The sequence below is a fragment of the Protopterus annectens genome, chromosome 4.part1 (assembly GCF_019279795.1).
Source record: "Protopterus annectens isolate FY-2018-M chromosome 4.part1, PAN1.0, whole genome shotgun sequence".
Lineage (NCBI taxonomy): Eukaryota > Metazoa > Chordata > Ceratodontiformes > Protopteridae > Protopterus > Protopterus annectens.
The window spans coordinates 378277231-378295329 of record NC_056734.1 but is presented as its reverse complement, the minus strand read 5'-3'; the positions used below and the strand labels follow the sequence as shown (position 1 = coordinate 378295329).

Sequence of the window (18099 nt, the reverse complement as noted above, 5' to 3'; positions counted from 1 at the left end):
GGTATCTATAGTCAAACAGTCATGTCCTTCATACAACTGCCATACTTTTGGAATTAATCCACTGCAATATTTGCAAGCCAGTAGTCAAGAAAACATGAATTGTGAATCCTAGCATGTAGAAATAAGGTTGTAGTAATTGTGTGAAAGCAAAATAAGTAACCTAGAGCATTTTACAAGCTAAAATTAATATCTGAATTATGTTGCCAATAATGCAATGCTCTGCCATTTTTCTTTGTGGTAAGGTTACATTTAACTGCATTAATTTGCAAAATACTGAGAAATGCCTGATAGAAAGCTTAGTGGTACTTATATAGTGCAATTAATTGCTTTCAGCAGTCCCATGAAGCTATTATTATCTGATTTGTTTGGAACTTTTCTGTATTTGACAACTATTTATAAATGCTTAACAACTAACCTTTCCATATAAACTTGGGAATTCCATTTATTAAATATTGATCACTGTTTTTGTGTGTTTGCCTAGTGAAAAAGATGAAGTAGTCAGCTATGCAGATGCTCAATACATTTACTTGAATTTCCATTTTCTCTTAAAAAACAAAAGCCAGTCAAGAATAATTTTAAAAACAGAACTGTCACCCTAGAGATGAGCCTATTGAATTTCTCAGGAACCAGAAATCTGTGCAGAAAAAAAGACTAATTTCCAAACTACGAATGGTTTCAAAGCTTCAGTCAAAAACATGGCTTCAAAACACTGCTCCTTGCCAGTCAACTGCTGGCTGTAAGAACTTTATGGATCCATATTTAGAAATGTTTCTAGTTAAGGATTCAAGAAGTTAAATTCATGGAATAGACCAAGCAATTAAAAGCAAAATACTGGCAGTATATCTAATGGCTACTAATATTAATAATGCGTGAAACTTAATGAAAACAATTCCAAGAGCATAATTTCTTATTTCTTACTTATGGTATCTGCTGTGTATGTGCAGTCTCTTTTGTCAACTAATTTGTGGTAGAATCACAGAATGGCAATCACAATCCAGTGAACATAAATTTGGTGACCAAAAGGAAACATGGATTTGCCCCCACAAAGACCAAGTGACTGTCAGTTTGTGAACTTATCACAATCTACTCAGAATTTGTGAATAAAATCCTGCTATATACAAGACCACTGCTGTGTGTAGACCCACAAGTAGAAAAAAATGCTGCCCTCCAGAAATTAGCCATCTTGTTGTTCATATGCTAGCATTTAATTATTCAGTTTTACTTTACTAAAGATAATCCTGCTTTTATTATAAACATTATGCCATTAACTGGGATTAGGGGAGTATGATTTATGTATTCACTGACAATTGATTACCTGGAACGTCTGACTGGGTAGGTGCCCATTTTCAGCAGAGGCTTAGGGAGAAAACCTCCAAAGTATTACAAAAATACTTTAAGAACAAAAAGTTTACAATCTTTGAAAATAATACAAAAACGTCTACAGTTTAAATAATGTGAAAACATTGATTAAGAACAGATACCATTTACATGTCAATAATTTAATACTTGAAAAATTTGAGCCAGTATATTGAGAAATTAAAGGTAAGTTAGTAAAATACAAACAGGAATTGCAATATGAAGTCAGAGAAAAAACAGGGTTATGGCATATTTAGAAATACAGTCAGGGCAGGGGAAGTGATTGAAGTAAGGAAGTGGGAGTAATGAGTTAAGTACAAAAATGCTGTCTGCTACAGAATAAGAGGAGGCCTTAACAAAAGGAACAGGAAATTACTATATAGTAATACTGTAACTGTCATTATATACAAACATTATCAGTGCAGAGGAATTACACCCCTGCATCCTCATTGTGGGGGATTACACTCCTACATATTCCTGCACTATATATTAACTTCAAGGCTGCATGACTTCATAGAAAATGGAATACTCTGTTTTCCAATGCAAATCACATTTGTTTTTTTTACTCTGAGTTTGTGTAACTTCAGAGTTAGTATAGCTAGTAATTGGAGAAGGTGGGGATGAATTCTCCACATCAAGGGTTACAAAGATATATAACCTCCGCTCTAAAATGCTTCATTTATATGCAGTTTCTGAATCTATTTTCAAATAATGCATATGGTGTGTTTTGGACAATTTACATTGATCACTCCTATGCTTTCTTTGTCTGCTGAAGTATGCCTCATATTAAGATACTTACATTTTCCATTACTGAGGCACATATGTTAATACTGGGAACAGTTTCATTACATTGTTAGTTATCCTCTACAATTTGAACAAAATAAGATGAAAGGCTGTGTAAGATCTAACTGATTTAAGTAAAAGTACTGAGATGGTAAACAAACATGTATAACAAGAAATACCCTCCTGCTTTAGACTTCACAAAGTGAGGTCAGTATAGTTGCTATATAATCTTATCTGACAGCGTGGTTTAGTACTTCTTCTCAAGACAGTTTACACCCATAGACATATTGTTATACTTTTTTATACTTAGCTTTATACTTTTCTACAATATATGTCAGTATATTATTTGTTCTATTGATAATATGGAAGTCAGCTTTTTAAGGTCATATTTATAATTTTACAAATATTGAAGTATTTGCCATTTTGTGTTCATAATTACGTATTCTGTGACTTAATGTTTAATTGTTTCAATATGTAACTATCTGTTTTATTGACAATTCAATATGGATTTGGAAGTTCAATTTCTAAGCTATATGATCTCCCAGATAATTCCAAAAAAGTACAACATCAAGGCAGTTTTATGGACTGGAATATGTTTATAGATAATTTAAGAGTTATTATTTAGGGATTGTTTGGCAGCCTTCATTACCTTTGTTGTTCATATAGAGACAGTCTTTAAGCATTCTTCTAGGATACTGAAGCCACTTTGGACAGAGACTATAAGTCAGTGGGCATCCGTGGCATAGCAGTGGAGAATTTGCATATTTGTATATTGGATTAGCTTGACTTCTCTTCTATGTACCGTCATTCTCCTTGTGAATAGTAAGACCAGAAGAAGGCCACAAAGTGATGTCTGCAGTACACCTAAATGTAGCTATTAAAATGAGTAGCAGTTTTCCTATGTAGTTATATTTGCAGAGGTTAGTAAGTGTTTAAAAAGTCCATGATAAAGTGACGGAAACAGTTCTTTCTTCTTTTAAATGGTAAATAAGACAGTGATGAAGTCTTCTATGCATCTTGCTGTTAATGATGTCATTTAGTTACACAATGGTTGTAATAGTTTTATGATCCTACTTAAAGTCACATGATGTTTCTGATTATACACAACACTAAGTAAGGTATAATGTCATGCTGGATTTCTGATCGTATACTATACTATGTGAGATATGATGTCCCTGACTATACAAGACTTTACTAGCAGCTTAAACATTGATGTCATTTTGCCGCATGATAACTGTGTATGTTCCTTTTTTAGGCATTTACTTTTCTGTTTGTCTGGCATTGATGGTTCTTAGTCTGCTGGAGACTGTGGTCATTACCAGTATACTTCACCAGAGGTCAATGCAGAGCACTAGGATACCCAACTGGATAAAGAAACTAGTCCTTGACTACATGGCCAGACTAATTTGTTTCAAGGTAACACACCAAGCTGAGGAACTGCCCAAAGCCTCTGTGATCACATGCCAGTCAAACATAGGTAAGGGGACCTACATTCACCTCTAGCCATTTCTAGTATGACAAGTAATTGGAAAGGCATTTCTACACAGACTAGATTACTTTCTCAATCAGTCAGCACAGTTAGAGATTTAGAAGTATATAAACATTTGTATGTTATGTGTTAGACTGTGATCTCACCAGCACCAGTGCTACAGGATATAAAGTCCAGGATTCTGAATGGTTATAACTTACACTACTGCCAAGAATCTTAAATCCTCAGATATTGTAGAGGTGAGTGTGTTGAGGAGATGGAAAGAGTACTTTGAGGGGTTGATGAATGAAGAGAATGAGAGGGAGAGAAGGTTGGATGATGTAGGGATAGTGAATCATGAAGTACAATGGATTAGCAAGGAGGAAGTAAGGATAGCTATGAAGAGAATGAAGAATGGAAAGGCTGTTGGCTCAGATGACATACCTGTGGAAGTATGTAGGTGTTTAGGTGAATTGGCAGTGGAGTTTTTAACCAGATTGTTTAATGAAATCTTGGAAAGTGAGAGGATGCCTGAGAAATGGAGAAAAAGTGTGTTGGTACCGATTTTTAAGAATAAGGGTGATGTGTAGAGCTGTAGTAGCTACAGAGGGATTAAATTGATCAGTCACAGCATGAAGTTATAGGAAAGAGTAGTGGAAGCTAGGTTAAGAAGGGATGTGATGATTAGTGAACAGCAGTGTGGTTTCATGCCAGGAAAGAGCACTACAGATGTGATGTTTGCTCTGAGAGTGTTGATGGAGAAGTACAGAGAATGTCAGAAGGAGTTGCATTGTGTTTTTGTAGACTTGGAGAAAGTATATGACAGGGTGCCTAGAGAGGAGTTGTGGTATTGTATGAGGAAGTCAGGAGTGTCAGAGAAGTATGTAAGAGTAGTACAGGATATGTATGAGGGTAGTGTGACAGCAGTGAGGTCTGTGGTGGGAGTGACGGATGCGTTTAAGGTGGAGGTGGGGTTACATCAAGGATCAACTCTGAGCCCTTTCTTATTTGCAATGGTGATGAACAGGTTGACAGATGAGATCAGACAGGAGTCCCCATGGACTATGATGTTTGCAGATGACATTGTGATCTGTAGTGAGAGTACGGAACAGGTGGAGGAGACCCTGGAGAGATGGAGATATGCTCTAGAGAGAAGAGGAATGAAGGTCAGCAGGACTAAGACAGAATATATGTGTGTGAATGAGAGGGAGGATAGAGGAATGGTGAGGATGCAAGGAGTAGAGGTGGCGAAGGTGGATGAGTTTAAATACTTGGGGTCAATAGTTCAGAGTAACAGTGAGTGTGCAAGAGAGGTGAAGAAGAGAGTACATGCAGGATGGAGTGGGTGGAGAAGAGTGTCAGGAGTGATTTGTGACAGACGAGTACCTGTAAGAGTGAAAGGGAAGGTCTACAAGAGGGTAGTGAGACCAGCTATGTTATATGGGTTGGAGACAGTGGCATTGACAAAAAGGCAGGAGTATGAGCTGGATGTGGCAGAGTTAAAGGTGTTAAGATTTGCACTGGGTGTGACAAGGGTGGACAGGATTAGGAATAAGTATATTAGAGGGTCAGCCCAGGTTGGAAGGTTTGGAGACAAAGCCAGAGAGGCAAGATTACGTTGGTTTGGACATGTGCTGAGAAGGGATGCAGAGTATATTGGGAAAAAGATGCTAAGGATGAAGCTACCAGGTAACAGGAAAAGAGGAAGGCCTAAGATAAGGTTTATGGATGTAGTGAGAGAGGACATGCAGGTGGTTGGTGTGACAGAGCAAGATGAAGAGGACAGGAAGAAATGGAAACAGGTGATCCGCTGTGGCAACCCCTAACGGGAACAGCCAAAAGAAGATGATGACCATTGGATAATAATATTGCACAGTAATAATTGGACACCCTTTTAAGGGCCTTTTAGTAGCTGATATCATTAGCTGGGTGGTGGCAGGGATTACTACCATATAGTCTGGGTAAAGGGGCACAGCTGGAGAATCTGTGCCAGCTTTTCCCAGGAGTGCCTGTGAAGTTGTATAAATACTTATCTCAAAGTGTGTGTGTGGTGTGTCAGCTACTTGGCATGGACACAAAGCACAGGTTGGACAGAGAGGGTACTGGAGGTTTTAGCTTGCCCAGCTAGGCTGAGATCTGGACCCTATAGCTGTGCCAGTGGGGAGTCTTATTGGGGACCTGGTGAGCAAGGGAGCAAACAGCCCCAGACTGACTGTGATCTCTGTGTGCACTTAAGGGAAATTGTACTTTACTGTGTGTATTAGTTATCCTTTCCTGTCTTCTAGGAGACGACGTCCCTGGTGTTAGTAGTGAGGATTGAGGCTCCTTGATTGCTGGGCCAGGGCGTGGTCATCACAAAAGCCACATCCAGCTCAGTAGTATAGTGGGATAAAATCTTGACTGTGACCCAGATGACCAACGTTCATATCTTAGCTCTGGGTGCTGGAAGAGCCAGGTATGGGAGGATAGACAAGAGCAGTATTTGGTATCTCATCTATCTGTCTTGCTGGGAAGAAAATGGTGATCCCATTCAGGCTATTCTGTTGCCATGTAATTGTAGGCCTGCACATTCATTGTGAGCACAGGATCTGCAGACACATGGTTGGTGATCTCAAGTCTGTGACGATAGCTCTCAAGGGTGTGTTTGTGAGAGATTGTAAACATAGGGAGAGGGCATAGGATGCCCCTACAGTGATGCAGACACATGCCTCAGCCAGGAGCAAAGTTTCAGTCAAACAATTTACCTCACTGCTGGGATGTAAGCCAAGGCAAAACACTGGCATGACTGATGTATGATGGTTCCACCTAGCCTGCTCTTACCCGCAGTGGTATATAGCCAGGACATGGAACTAAATGAGCAGGGCAGATAGGACTAGAATTAATGGTTGGCAAACCAGGAAGGAACAAACTCACACAGAAAAAAAACCTTGATGGCGTTAATTCATAATGAAAAATTAAACTTATGAACCTGTTAAGCTGTTCTTTGCACTGAGACACAGACAAATAAGCAGAGACTATATGGAAGACAGTATGGAGTCAAATACATGCATATCAATCCCTCATTTACTGAGATAGTAGAGGCAAATGCTTCCCCCAACATCAGGCAACTAGGGATATGACAACCATATGGAATTCCCACTTTCCCATACTCTATAGTCCTCATTCCCAAGTATATTATAGTAATCCCTGGTCATTGTGTCTCCCACACACTTCTGTTACCAGGCTTATTAATGCAGTAACAACATCTTCTGCTGACAAAGGATTCCCCAAGCTCTTTGAGTTTTAGCTGTTCTGAAGAATAGCTTGATCCCATTAGCAACTACTTCCTCTAATCCAAGCTACTACATGATAACTAAGAAAATATATTCCAGGAGGCTGCTGGATCCCAAATGTACAATTAGACAATTCCTAAAATTATAGTTTTATACTTTTAGAGTTTCTTAATGTAGTATTGACCTTGGAGGATCTTTAGAAGCCTAGCCATGCACTTCCATGATATTTTTTTAGTCCTTTGAATTTAAATATGAATAACATGCCGGTCCCAAGCCCGGATAAATGGGGAGGGTTGCATCAGAAAGAACATCCAGCATAAAACTTTGCCAAATAATGAATGCGGACACCAGTAAATATTTCCATACCGGATCTGTTGAGGCCCGGGTTAACAACGGCTGCCACCAGTACTGTTAGCAAACAGGGTGCTGGCAGAAAGTGGGCTACTGTTAGCCTAAGGAGGAGAAGAGGCGGAAGGCATGGCCGAAGGCAGGAAGAGAGGAGAAAGGCTAGGACTGTGGTAGCGAGGGTTGGAACTTTGAATGTTGGCAGTGTGACTGGTATAGGGTGAGAGCTAGCTGATATGATGGACAGAAGGAAGCTTGGTATATTGTGTGTGTAAGAGACCAGATGGAAGAGGAGTAAGGCTAGGTGTATTGGAGGTGGGTTCAAATTGTTTTATCATGGTGTGGATGGGAGGAGAAATGGCATAGGAGTTATCCTGAAGGAACAGTATACTGAGTGTTCTGGAGGAGAAAAGAGTGTCGGATAGAGTGATGTTTATGAAGCTGGAAATTGATGGTGTAATGAATGTTGTTAGTGCATATGCTCCACAAGTTGGGTGTGCGATGGATGAGAAAGAACAATTTTGGAGTGAGTTGGATGAAGTGGTGATGACTGGACCCAAGGGGAAGAGAGTGGTGATTGGAGCAGATTTCAATGGGCATGTTGGTGAAGAGAACAGAGGGGATGAGGAAGTGATGGGTAGGTATGGTGTTAAACAAAGGAATGCAGAAGGTCAGACAGTAGTGGATTTTGCAAAAAGGATGGACATGGCTGTGGTGAATACGTATTTTCACAAGAGGGAAGAGCATAGGGTGACATACAAGAGTGGAGGAACATGCACACAGGTGGATTATATCTTATATAGGAGGGCCAGTTTGAAGGAGATTGGAGACTGTAAAGTGGTGACCGGGGAAAGTATATTTAGGCAGTATAGGATGGTGGTTTGTAGGATGACATTGGTGATCAAGAAGAGGAGGAGGAGTGTGAGGGCAGCACCAAGGATCAAAAGGTGGAAATTGAAAAGGGTAATTGTGAGGTGGAGATCAGGGATGAGTTAAGACAGGCACAGGGTGGCAGTGAAGAGTTACCAAATAGTTGGGTAACTACAGCAGAGCTAGTAAGGGAGATGGCCAGAAAGGTGCTTGGTATGAAATCTGGACAGAGGAAGGACGACAAGGAGACATGGTGGTGGAATGAGGAAGTACAGGAGAGTATACAGAGAAAGAGGTTGGCAAAGAAGAAGTGGGATTGTCAGACAGATGAAGAAAGTTGACAGGATTATAAGGAGATGAGGTGCATGGCAAACAGAGAGGTGGCGAAGGATAAGGCATATGAAGAGTTGTATGAAAGGTTGGACACTAAGGAGGGAGAAAAGGACCTGTACTGATTAGCTAGACAGGGGGACCGAGCTAGGAAAGATGTGCAGCAGGTAAAGGTGATAAAGGATAATGAGGGAAACATACTCACAAGCGAGGAGAGTGTATTGAGGAGATAGAAATAGTACTTTTAGGGGTTGATGAATGAAGAGAATGAGAGGGAGAGAAGGTTAGATGATGTGGGGATAGTGAATCATGAAGTACAATGGATTAGCAAGGAAGAAGTAAGGATAGCTATGAAGAGGATGAAGAATGGAAAGGCTGTTGGTCCAGATGACATACCTGTGGAAGCATAGAGGTGTTTAGATGAAATGGCATTGGAGTTTTTAACCAGATTGTTTAATGAAATCTTGGAAAGTGAGAGGATGCCTGAGGAATGGAGAAAAAGTGTTTTGGTACCGATGTCTAAGAATAAGGGTGATTTGCAGAGCTGTAGTAACTACAGAGGGATTAAATTGATCAGTCACAGCATGAAGTTATGGGAAAGAGTAGTGGAAGCTAGGTTAAGAAGGGACGTGATGATTAGTGATCAGCAATATGGTTTCATGCTGGGAAAGAGCACTACAGATGCAATGTTTGCTCTGAGAGTGTTGATGGAGAAGTACAGAGAAGGTCAGAAGGAGTAGCATTGTGTTTTTGTGGACTTAGAGAAAGCATATGACAGGGTGCCTAGAGAGGAGTTGTGGTATTGTATGAGGAAGTCGGGAGTGTCAGAGAAGTATGTAAGAGTGGTACAGGATATGTGCAAGGGTAGTGTGAAAGCGGTGAGGTCTGTGGTGGGAGTGACGGATGCGTTTAAGGTGGAGGTGGGGTTACATCAAGGATCAGCTCTGAGCCCTTTCTTATTTGCAATGGTGATGGACAGGTTGACAGATGAGATCAGACAGGAGTCCCCGTGGACTATAATGTTTGCAGATGACATTGTGATCTGTAGTGAGAGTACGGAACAGGTGGAGGAGACCCTGGAGAGATGGAGATATGCTCTAGAGAGAAGAGGAATGAAGGTCAGCAGGACTAAGACAGAAGATATGTTTGTGAATGAGAGAGAGGATAGAGGAATGGTGAGGATGCAAGGAGTAGAGGTGGTGAAGGTGGATGAGTTTAAATACTTGGGATCAATAGTTCAGAGTAACAGTGAGTGAGGAAGAGAGGTGAAGAAGAGAGTACAGGCAGGATGGAGTGGGTGGAGAAGAGTGTCAGGAGTGATTTGTGACAAACGAGTACCAGTAAGAGTGAAAGGGAAGGTCTACAAGAGGGTAGTGAGACCAGCTATGTTATTAGGGTTGGAGACAGTGGCATTGACAAAAAGGCAGGAGTTTGAGCTGGATGTGGTAGAGTTAAAGATGTTAAGATTTGCACTGAGTTTGAGCTGGATATGGCAGAGTTAAAGATGTTAAGATTTCCACTATGTGTGACCAGGGTGGACAGGATTAGAATAAGTATATTAGAGGGTCAGCCCAGGTTGAAAGGTTTGGAGACAAAGCCAGAGAGGCAAGATTACATTGGTTTGGACATGTGCTGAGGAGGGATTCTGAGTATATTGGGAAAAAGATTCTAAGGATGAAGCTACCAGGTAACAGGAAAAGAGGAAGGCCTAAGATAAGATTTATGGATGTGGTGAGAGAGGACATGCAGGTGGTTGGTGTGACAGAGCAAGATGCCGAGGACAGGAAGAAATGGAAACAGATGATCCACTGTGGCGACCCCTAACAGGAACAGCTGAAAGAAGATGATGATGAACAAATAGCAAGCAGAACATTTATGTTATCTTTTTCCATGGGGGCCATGGATGTTACTCCAGGGATGAGTTTGCAGTTTCCTATCCAGTCATCCAGATTACATTTGAATAGGGTAAGATAAATACTTATGTATTTGAAGAAGACGGTTCCAAAAAAGCAGAATTCTCTGTGATACATATCTAGCCTTCCAGCATGTTCTACTTATGTTACAAAAGAGAGTAAAGTCAGTTGTGCAGGTGTTTATACCACTGGACCTGTGGAGCTGGAGTAGTTCTGAAAGGATAGCACCTGTTGAGGCTATGTTTGCAAGGCAAAGGTCACCTCTCAGCAACCTGTATGATACAGAGAATTGGGACAAGGCTTTGAGATGGTCAGTGTAGTTCTTATGATTAAGACCCTTGATTTTTTGGTGAGAAAATGCTGTGGGCTCTCATGTTGAGTCAAGTGTTTGGAAGGTACATACCAAAATTGTCATTACATTCAGTGATCAGTCTGATAAGTGCTAAATACAGAAGAATTATCACATCTCTGGACCTGGACATTGTACCTTTACTAATAAGTTGCTCAATGAAAAAAGACTTTCTTACAGTAGTCATACATGGTGATCAAAGAACAGTTTACTGTCTATATAGGATTTGAGGTCGCTAAAAACTGGATTGATTCAGTTGTGTTTTGTCAATGTGATAGTTGCAGGGATTTTGTACTTTCCAAAGGATACTATTATACATTTTTTGGCATTTAGTTTTAGTCCATGGTTTTGGAATCAGCTATTTGTTTGGGAAAGGCTCTTGGAGGATCTTGCTGTCCTCTAGAAAGTTAATAGAGCTGCCTAGTTTACAGTCATCAACAAACTTGGTGAGCTATAATCCCTTAACATTGCCTTTGATTTTGGAAAAGTAAATGCCAAAGAAGAGTTGCCCAAGGACAGAGCCCTATAGTACACCACTGGAGACAGGTCTTTTGGAGGAGATGCCCACCCTAATTTCCTGGGTTTTGTTTATGAGCCAGTTTGTTATCCATTGAAATACATAGGGATTGATATTTAGCTTGGAGAGCTTATTGACAATACTTAAGTATGGAATAGAGTCAAACCTTTAGCAAGATCTAGATATGTGGTGGGTACTGATTTTCCCTCATCTTTTGCTTCAGAAACCTTCACAAAAAATCAGCCTGGTTGAGTAGGCAGAATCTGACCTTGGCAAAACTAAACTGGCATGGGTCAATAGTTGTAGGTTACCTATATCCTTATTTATTAAATCCATAATGATCCATTTCATAGCCTTACAGATGAGACTCATCAGACATATGGGTTTATAAATTACCTGGGTGAGCTGATACGCCCAACAGGGGATGACTGTTGCTGTCCTCCAGTTGTCTGGCACAAGGCCTATTCAGAGGCTGATATTGAATAATCTGTGTGTGAGGGGGGGTGACAGGTTCTGATTCAGGTTAGCCAGTAGGTCTGTGTGTGTGTGGGGGGGGGGGGGGGTGACAGTCCTCTTTCAGGTTAGTCAGTAGGCATTCTAGTATGTTATCTTGTCCCACAGAAGCAGTGTCCTTGACCTTGGATAAGACTTGAGAACTTGTTCTTGGGAGTTTGGAGGGTTGATGTTGATGTGGGTATGTGAACTGAAAATGTTGGGGGGGTGAGTGGGATGAAGTTTGAGCTAAGTATGAGTAGATGATATCATTTACTATGAGTTCTACATAGTCCTTTGCTTTGATTTTTAGATCTCTAACATAGTTAAAGAATGTTTTGAGGTTGTCAGTAGCCTGGGTGGCTACGTTTACCTCATATCTGGCTTTGGTTGCTTTGGTCAGGGACTGGAGTTCCTTGCTAAGTTTAGCAACAGCATTTCTGGCATGATGGGAGTTACATTTATTTAACATGCAATGTGTTTTTTCTCATGTTTTAGAGTCATAAAGGTTTATTTTTAAGTTTGGCACGTTATATATTTCAGAGGGGGATACCATGCTTCTATGCAGCTATTTACATGAGTGTAGAACTTGACAGTAAAAGATTCACCTTAACAGAACAGCGTAGATCAATATGTGTGTGTATACCTTTAAGAAGCTATCCAAGGGCTTGCACAAGTGTATAAATACTGAGCACATGCAAGCCTGACTGCCATTTTGTAGTTAGCTGTTGAGATGTATGTATGTATGTATGTATGTATGTATGTATATATGCATGCATGCATGTAAGCTCTGTTTGTTAACTAGTTTGTTCATATTTAATGATGCTGCTATCCAACCTGACGTGTTTGTATGTATTAAAGCATCTGAATGAAACCCCCAGCCTTCTTGTTTTATGTGTTAGAGATGAACAACCAACATGGTGTCAGAAGAGGCATATCTAAAGGACATTTTATTTATTTATTTATTTATTTATTTACATTTGTTGACCGGGAAAATCCAACTGGACGCATATCCTTTTTCTGGCCTGGGGAGAAAAGCTCCACAATAAAGATGAATTTAGGTATATGATTACAAGAAGTAGATGTAGTTGTATGTATAAAAGTAACGTTAATACAATCATAGTTCCTGAAGAATAACATAGTACATACAGTGCTCACATAACAACTGTGCCATCTAAGATGGCATCTAAGAATTAAATAACAGTTATTCACATTGTTACAGTAAAAAATTACAGCAGTAATCTAAAGGACATGGAGTTAGTAGAAGCATACTGAAGAGGCATGTGGTCAGAAACAGCTTGGCTAAAATGATTTAAGACACTTGTTTAGATGCTGTTGGACTATAAAGGAGTGGATTACTCCCAAAATGTGTAAACGTCACTAAATAGGTCAGAAACGAATTTCAGGCATTTAACTTACTCAGCGCTATTTCTTTTTGCATAATATGAAACGGGGCATGCTGAACAATCTAAATAATTTTTACATAAGCTGATATGCACGATATTGATAAAAATATTCGAATTACTACAGAAAATGTTTGAAATAATTGCATAAAATGAATAAAATAAGGGGAAATGACTGCATTTTTGCAAAGCATATGTATTTTCATTTAAGCAAAGATATCCGAGTTATCAGAAGTGTATAAAGTGTTTGCATGTTTATGCAGTGTTACAGTAAAGCTATTTCACAAAGTACAGCCATTACAAAGCATAATTTGGAGAGTACAGCCATTACAGAGCCTATTTAGTGAAGTACATTATTTCAAAGAGTTTATTGTGCATTTGAATGTTGTTGCAAGCTCACAGAATAGTTTGTTCATACATAATTACAAGGGACATATTTTCAGTGTGTTTGTGTATACTTTGTGGGCATGGCAGATGGATTTTGAAAACCCAGTGCACTTGTGTTTGACAGTAATATTGCTGAGAAACTACATAATTACAGGGACATATTTTTCAGTGTGTGTGTGTACTTTTTGGGGCATGGCAGATGGATTTTGAAAAAACAGTGTGTGTGTTGTAATATTGTCACATTGTTGAGGAGACTGTTTGAGCAAGAGTACAACATTTTCATACAAGCTGCATTTTCTGATAAAGATGACCATACAAAGGCATTTCTTCTGCTTAATTTAGCTGAGTCAGAAGCCATAGAAAGGGAACACTCATTTGTGTATGCACCTGCTATCTATGCAGGAGAGGGGGAAAACCATCATATTGTTGTACTGGCTGAGTCAAGGGAGAACCCAAGAGTGCTTAAAATGTAAATTCAGAGAAATGTGTAACCCCCAGACAAATTTTAAGATGGAGAGGCACTTATTTTGCACAAGGAATCAAAAGCATGGTGAAACATTTGAAGGATATATAACTGGCCTGAGAAATAAAGCTAAAAGATGCAGATTTGGTGCCTTAAGGAATGAGGTGATAAAGGACAGACTTGTGTGTGGCATAAAATATGATGCTGTGAGAAAGATTTTGCTTTGTGACAATGATTTAACTTTGAATAAGGCCATTGAGATTTGTCAGATATACAAGCACACCATTGAGATTTGTCAGATATACAAGCTCACACAAAAGCACACAAATATGCTTACAAATGAGAATAGCTCTAGAATGCACAGTGATAAAGCTCATGTTGATAATATGCAGCACGTGGTTAAAAGAAACAGGCCTAAGCACATGGCAGCAACTGTAACCCCTGCAGCACTCACTGGTAAACCTCAGAACTTTCTAGCAAATTTCAGACTTTGCACAGTCTCAATGAAGCATAAGTGTGAGTCAGCAAACTTAAAACATGGGCCCCCACCCACTTTCATTGCCAACTGTCATAATTGTGGTGGAATTCATGAATCTAAAATGAAAAAGTGTTTAGCTTTTGGTCAACAATGCCACAAATGCAATAAATGGAATAATTTCAAAAGATTTTGTAAATCAAAAGGCCCACGTTCTTTTATTAAAAGGAAGCATTTCAAGAAATGAGTTTAGCAGTTTGACAGTGGCAAGTCTACTCTTTATGTTGATGGTCTGTCAGTGCTTCATGAAACAGTTAATGCAGTAGATTTGATAAATGTCAAACCCACAGAGCTCAAAGTTGACACAGGTTCCAAGTTTTCTGCTAGAAGAAGCTACAACTTACTGTTTTATGTGGTCAAGAAGCACGTGCAGTCATTATAGGGCTCAGAAACAGTTTAAAACTGGAACTGCTTTCATTTAATAAGGAAGTCCACCATGTTAGCTGATCTGTTCCAAGACAAACTAGTCAAACTTCCAGTTGTGTACTCCAATAACCATGCAGGCCAAGTCAAAGCTGAGTAAGATAAAATGGTGCGATAACAGGTGATTTGTCCAGTTGAAACTCCAACTGAATGGGTATCTTCCATGGTGGTAGTTCATAAGAAAAGCTCAGATGACATCAGAATATGCATTGACCCACAAGATTTGAACAATGCCATTTGGGATAAATTCTGCAAGTGAAGATCATAGTAGACAACATACTGAAACCTTAGAAAAGTTCTAGAAAGGACATATGTTGGTCATTTATTTACCAGTACAGGCTTACAGACAATGTTCAAGCCCTGCAATGTTTTCATTCATTCCAGACTTGAGCCAACTATCAAACAACATTTGATGTCCTGAAAGACAGAAATGCTAGTCCATCAAATGATGCTTTGAAGTTTGGTCTTGTTTCAGTCATTCTACAAAAGGATCAACCAGTTGCCTATTCATCAAGAACTCACCCAAACTGAGATGCAGTATGCCCAGATAGAGAAAGAGCTTTTGGCAATTGTGTTTGCATGTTCGAAGTTCCATGATTATGAGTATGGTAGACCTATCCAGATTGAAACAGACCACCAACCATTATTCACTATCCTGAGAAAGCCAATGCATTCAGCTCCAGCCAGAATGCAACGTGTGATGCTGAGATTGCAAAAGTACTATTTCAGTCTTGTCTACAAGAAAGACAAACTGTTTTATATTGCTGATATATTGTCCAGATTGCCCAGAAACACCACAGAATAGCATGAGAATGAGAACCTTGATATTGAAGTCATGTTAGTGAAAATTTTTTCTTCCAGACACTTTAATGAGCTAAGAGATCATACAGCTACAGTTCCAGTTTTACAGAAGTTCAACCATTTTGTCAATCAAGGATGGCCGTCAAAGCAATTTAGCTTACCTCAAGAAGTGCCACCTTATTTTCCATACAGAGATGAGATTTTGTATGACAAAGGTATCATAATGAAAAGTCCAAAAGTAATTATACCAAAGTCCTTGCAACCAATATACATTACTATCTTGCATTGTGGTCACCCAGGAACCAAATCTTCCAAAAGAAGGGTGAGAGAACTAGAACTTTTGGCTTTCTATGTCACAAGACATTGAGAGAGCACTTTCATCTTGTTTGATATGTAATAGTACAAAGCCACATCAACAGAAGGAACCACTTCAGCTTAACTAGATTTCAGAACTCCCTTGGTCGACAGTAGCCAATATCTTTGAGTGGAATGGTCAGCATTATTTGATGTTAGTAGACTTTTACCTCAACTGGTTCGAGATTGACTTACTTCCTAACCTAGCATCTAGTACTGTCATTACTAAGATGAAGCATCATTTTGCTATGCATGGAAGTCCACACAAAGTTATTTCTGACAATGGCACGCAGTTTATAGGACAACAGTTCAAAAGATTTGCTGAAGAATGGGACTTAACTCATGTCAAAAGTAGTCCAAAGTACCAGCAATCAAATGGTTTGGCAGAACATGCAGTTCAAAGTGTAAAGCAGTGACGTGAGAAGTCAAAATGAGATAATACTCATGTTTTCCTGAATCTCTTGAATCTTAGAAATGTTCCATGTGATAAACATCTTGGTTCACCTGCTCAGAGACTTCTATCGAGACAAACTAGAACCACATTACCAATCAGTAGTCAATTGTTGGTCCCATGTGTCAAGAACAACAGATCAGTGAAAGCCAATCTGTTTTTGAAATGTTTATCCCAGAAGTCCTACTATGATAAGACCAGCAAACTGCTCAATCCATTGCGAGAGGGAGAAGTGGTATGGATGCAAACATCCAAAGGTTATGATCGGATTGGTGTTGTGAAGAATATTGGTCTAGAGCCACGATCGTACATTGTGGAATCAGAAGAAGAAAGTTTTAGGCAGAAGCAGAAACATTTGAGACCAGTATCCAAGCCTATACCACAGCAGATAGCCTGTGAGAAAGACTCTTTATCTCAGCGTGAGCTGTCTGCTGTTCCAATTCCAGAGGAAGTTCCAGAGGATATTCCTGTTCCTGTCATGAATTCAGAAGTTCGTGATATGAGTTGTGCACTGCAGACTGTCCATGTTGCTAAATTTAGTTCCAACTGTTATGGTACGAGATATGGCTGAATCTCTAAACTCTGTAACAGATATGAAGCAACTTGGACATGATCATTGTATTTTGTTTTCCATAGTGATGCATGTCTAGCTCTGATATTGTTTTGCATAAAGGGCAATCTTTTAAAAGGGAAGATGTAGTCAATATGTATGTGCATACCTTTAAGAAACTATCCAAGGGCTTGCACAAGTGTATAAATACTGAGCACATGCGAGCCTGGCTGCCATTTTGTAGTTAGCTGTTGAGATGTAAGCAAGTATGTATGTAAGCTCTGTTTGTTAACTAGTTTGTTCATATTTAATGATGCTGCTATCCATACTGATGTGTTTGTATGTATTAAAGCATCTGAACAAAACCCCAGGCGTTCTTGTTTTATGTGTTAGAGATGAATAAGTGACAATGGGGTCATCGGGTTGGGAGGGGATATTGAATTTAGTCAGTTCATTGCTCTGTTTAAGTCAATAAGGTTTAGCTGTCTAATGAGTCTGGATGTAGCACTTTGTTTAATGAATATAGAAATTAATACAGAAATGCCCTTATCTAGTGTGATAGTGTGGTAAGCATTGAAGCCTTGCAAAAATGGGGTGATCACCATTGATGTGAACAAGGTGTCAGTGACAATGCATGTATCAATGCATTCTAGAGTAAGGAGTGCCTCTAGGGAATGGAGCTGTCTGTTAAAGTTCCTGCTGCTGAGCACCAAAATCTTTATATTTATGTATATTGTGTTACGTACACACAGCAACACATAAAACCCTCCCTACATGTTCTCAAGTAGCCCTCACAAATACAATGTTTTCTAAGCATTTCAGCTGGGATGGTGCTTAGAGGTAACTAGGCACAGACATTTAAAATTAGCTGTACTTCATAGCTGGCAGTTGAATAAAAGTGATTGTAAATTGCACTGGGGTTTTTGTTTTCAGGTATGGGAGCCAATGCCATTCTCTTTCCAACTGATGAACACATTTAGACCAAGGGTACTTTTTGATAGTGCAGGGAATTCCTTTTCATCAGAAAATCATTCTAC

The 18099-nt window shown here is 39.5% G+C and overlaps 1 protein-coding gene across 1 annotated transcript in view; it reads left to right on the top strand.

Moving 5' to 3' along the window:
- LOC122801212 (5-hydroxytryptamine receptor 3E-like) overlaps nt 1-18099 on the top strand; it is a 177957-nt gene that overhangs the window by 144921 nt on the left and 14937 nt on the right. The window contains exon 8 of the mRNA XM_044070765.1: nt 3395-3616. Coding sequence (XP_043926700.1) covers nt 3395-3616 — 222 coding nt within the window. The remainder of the gene's footprint in view (nt 1-3394; nt 3617-18099) is intronic.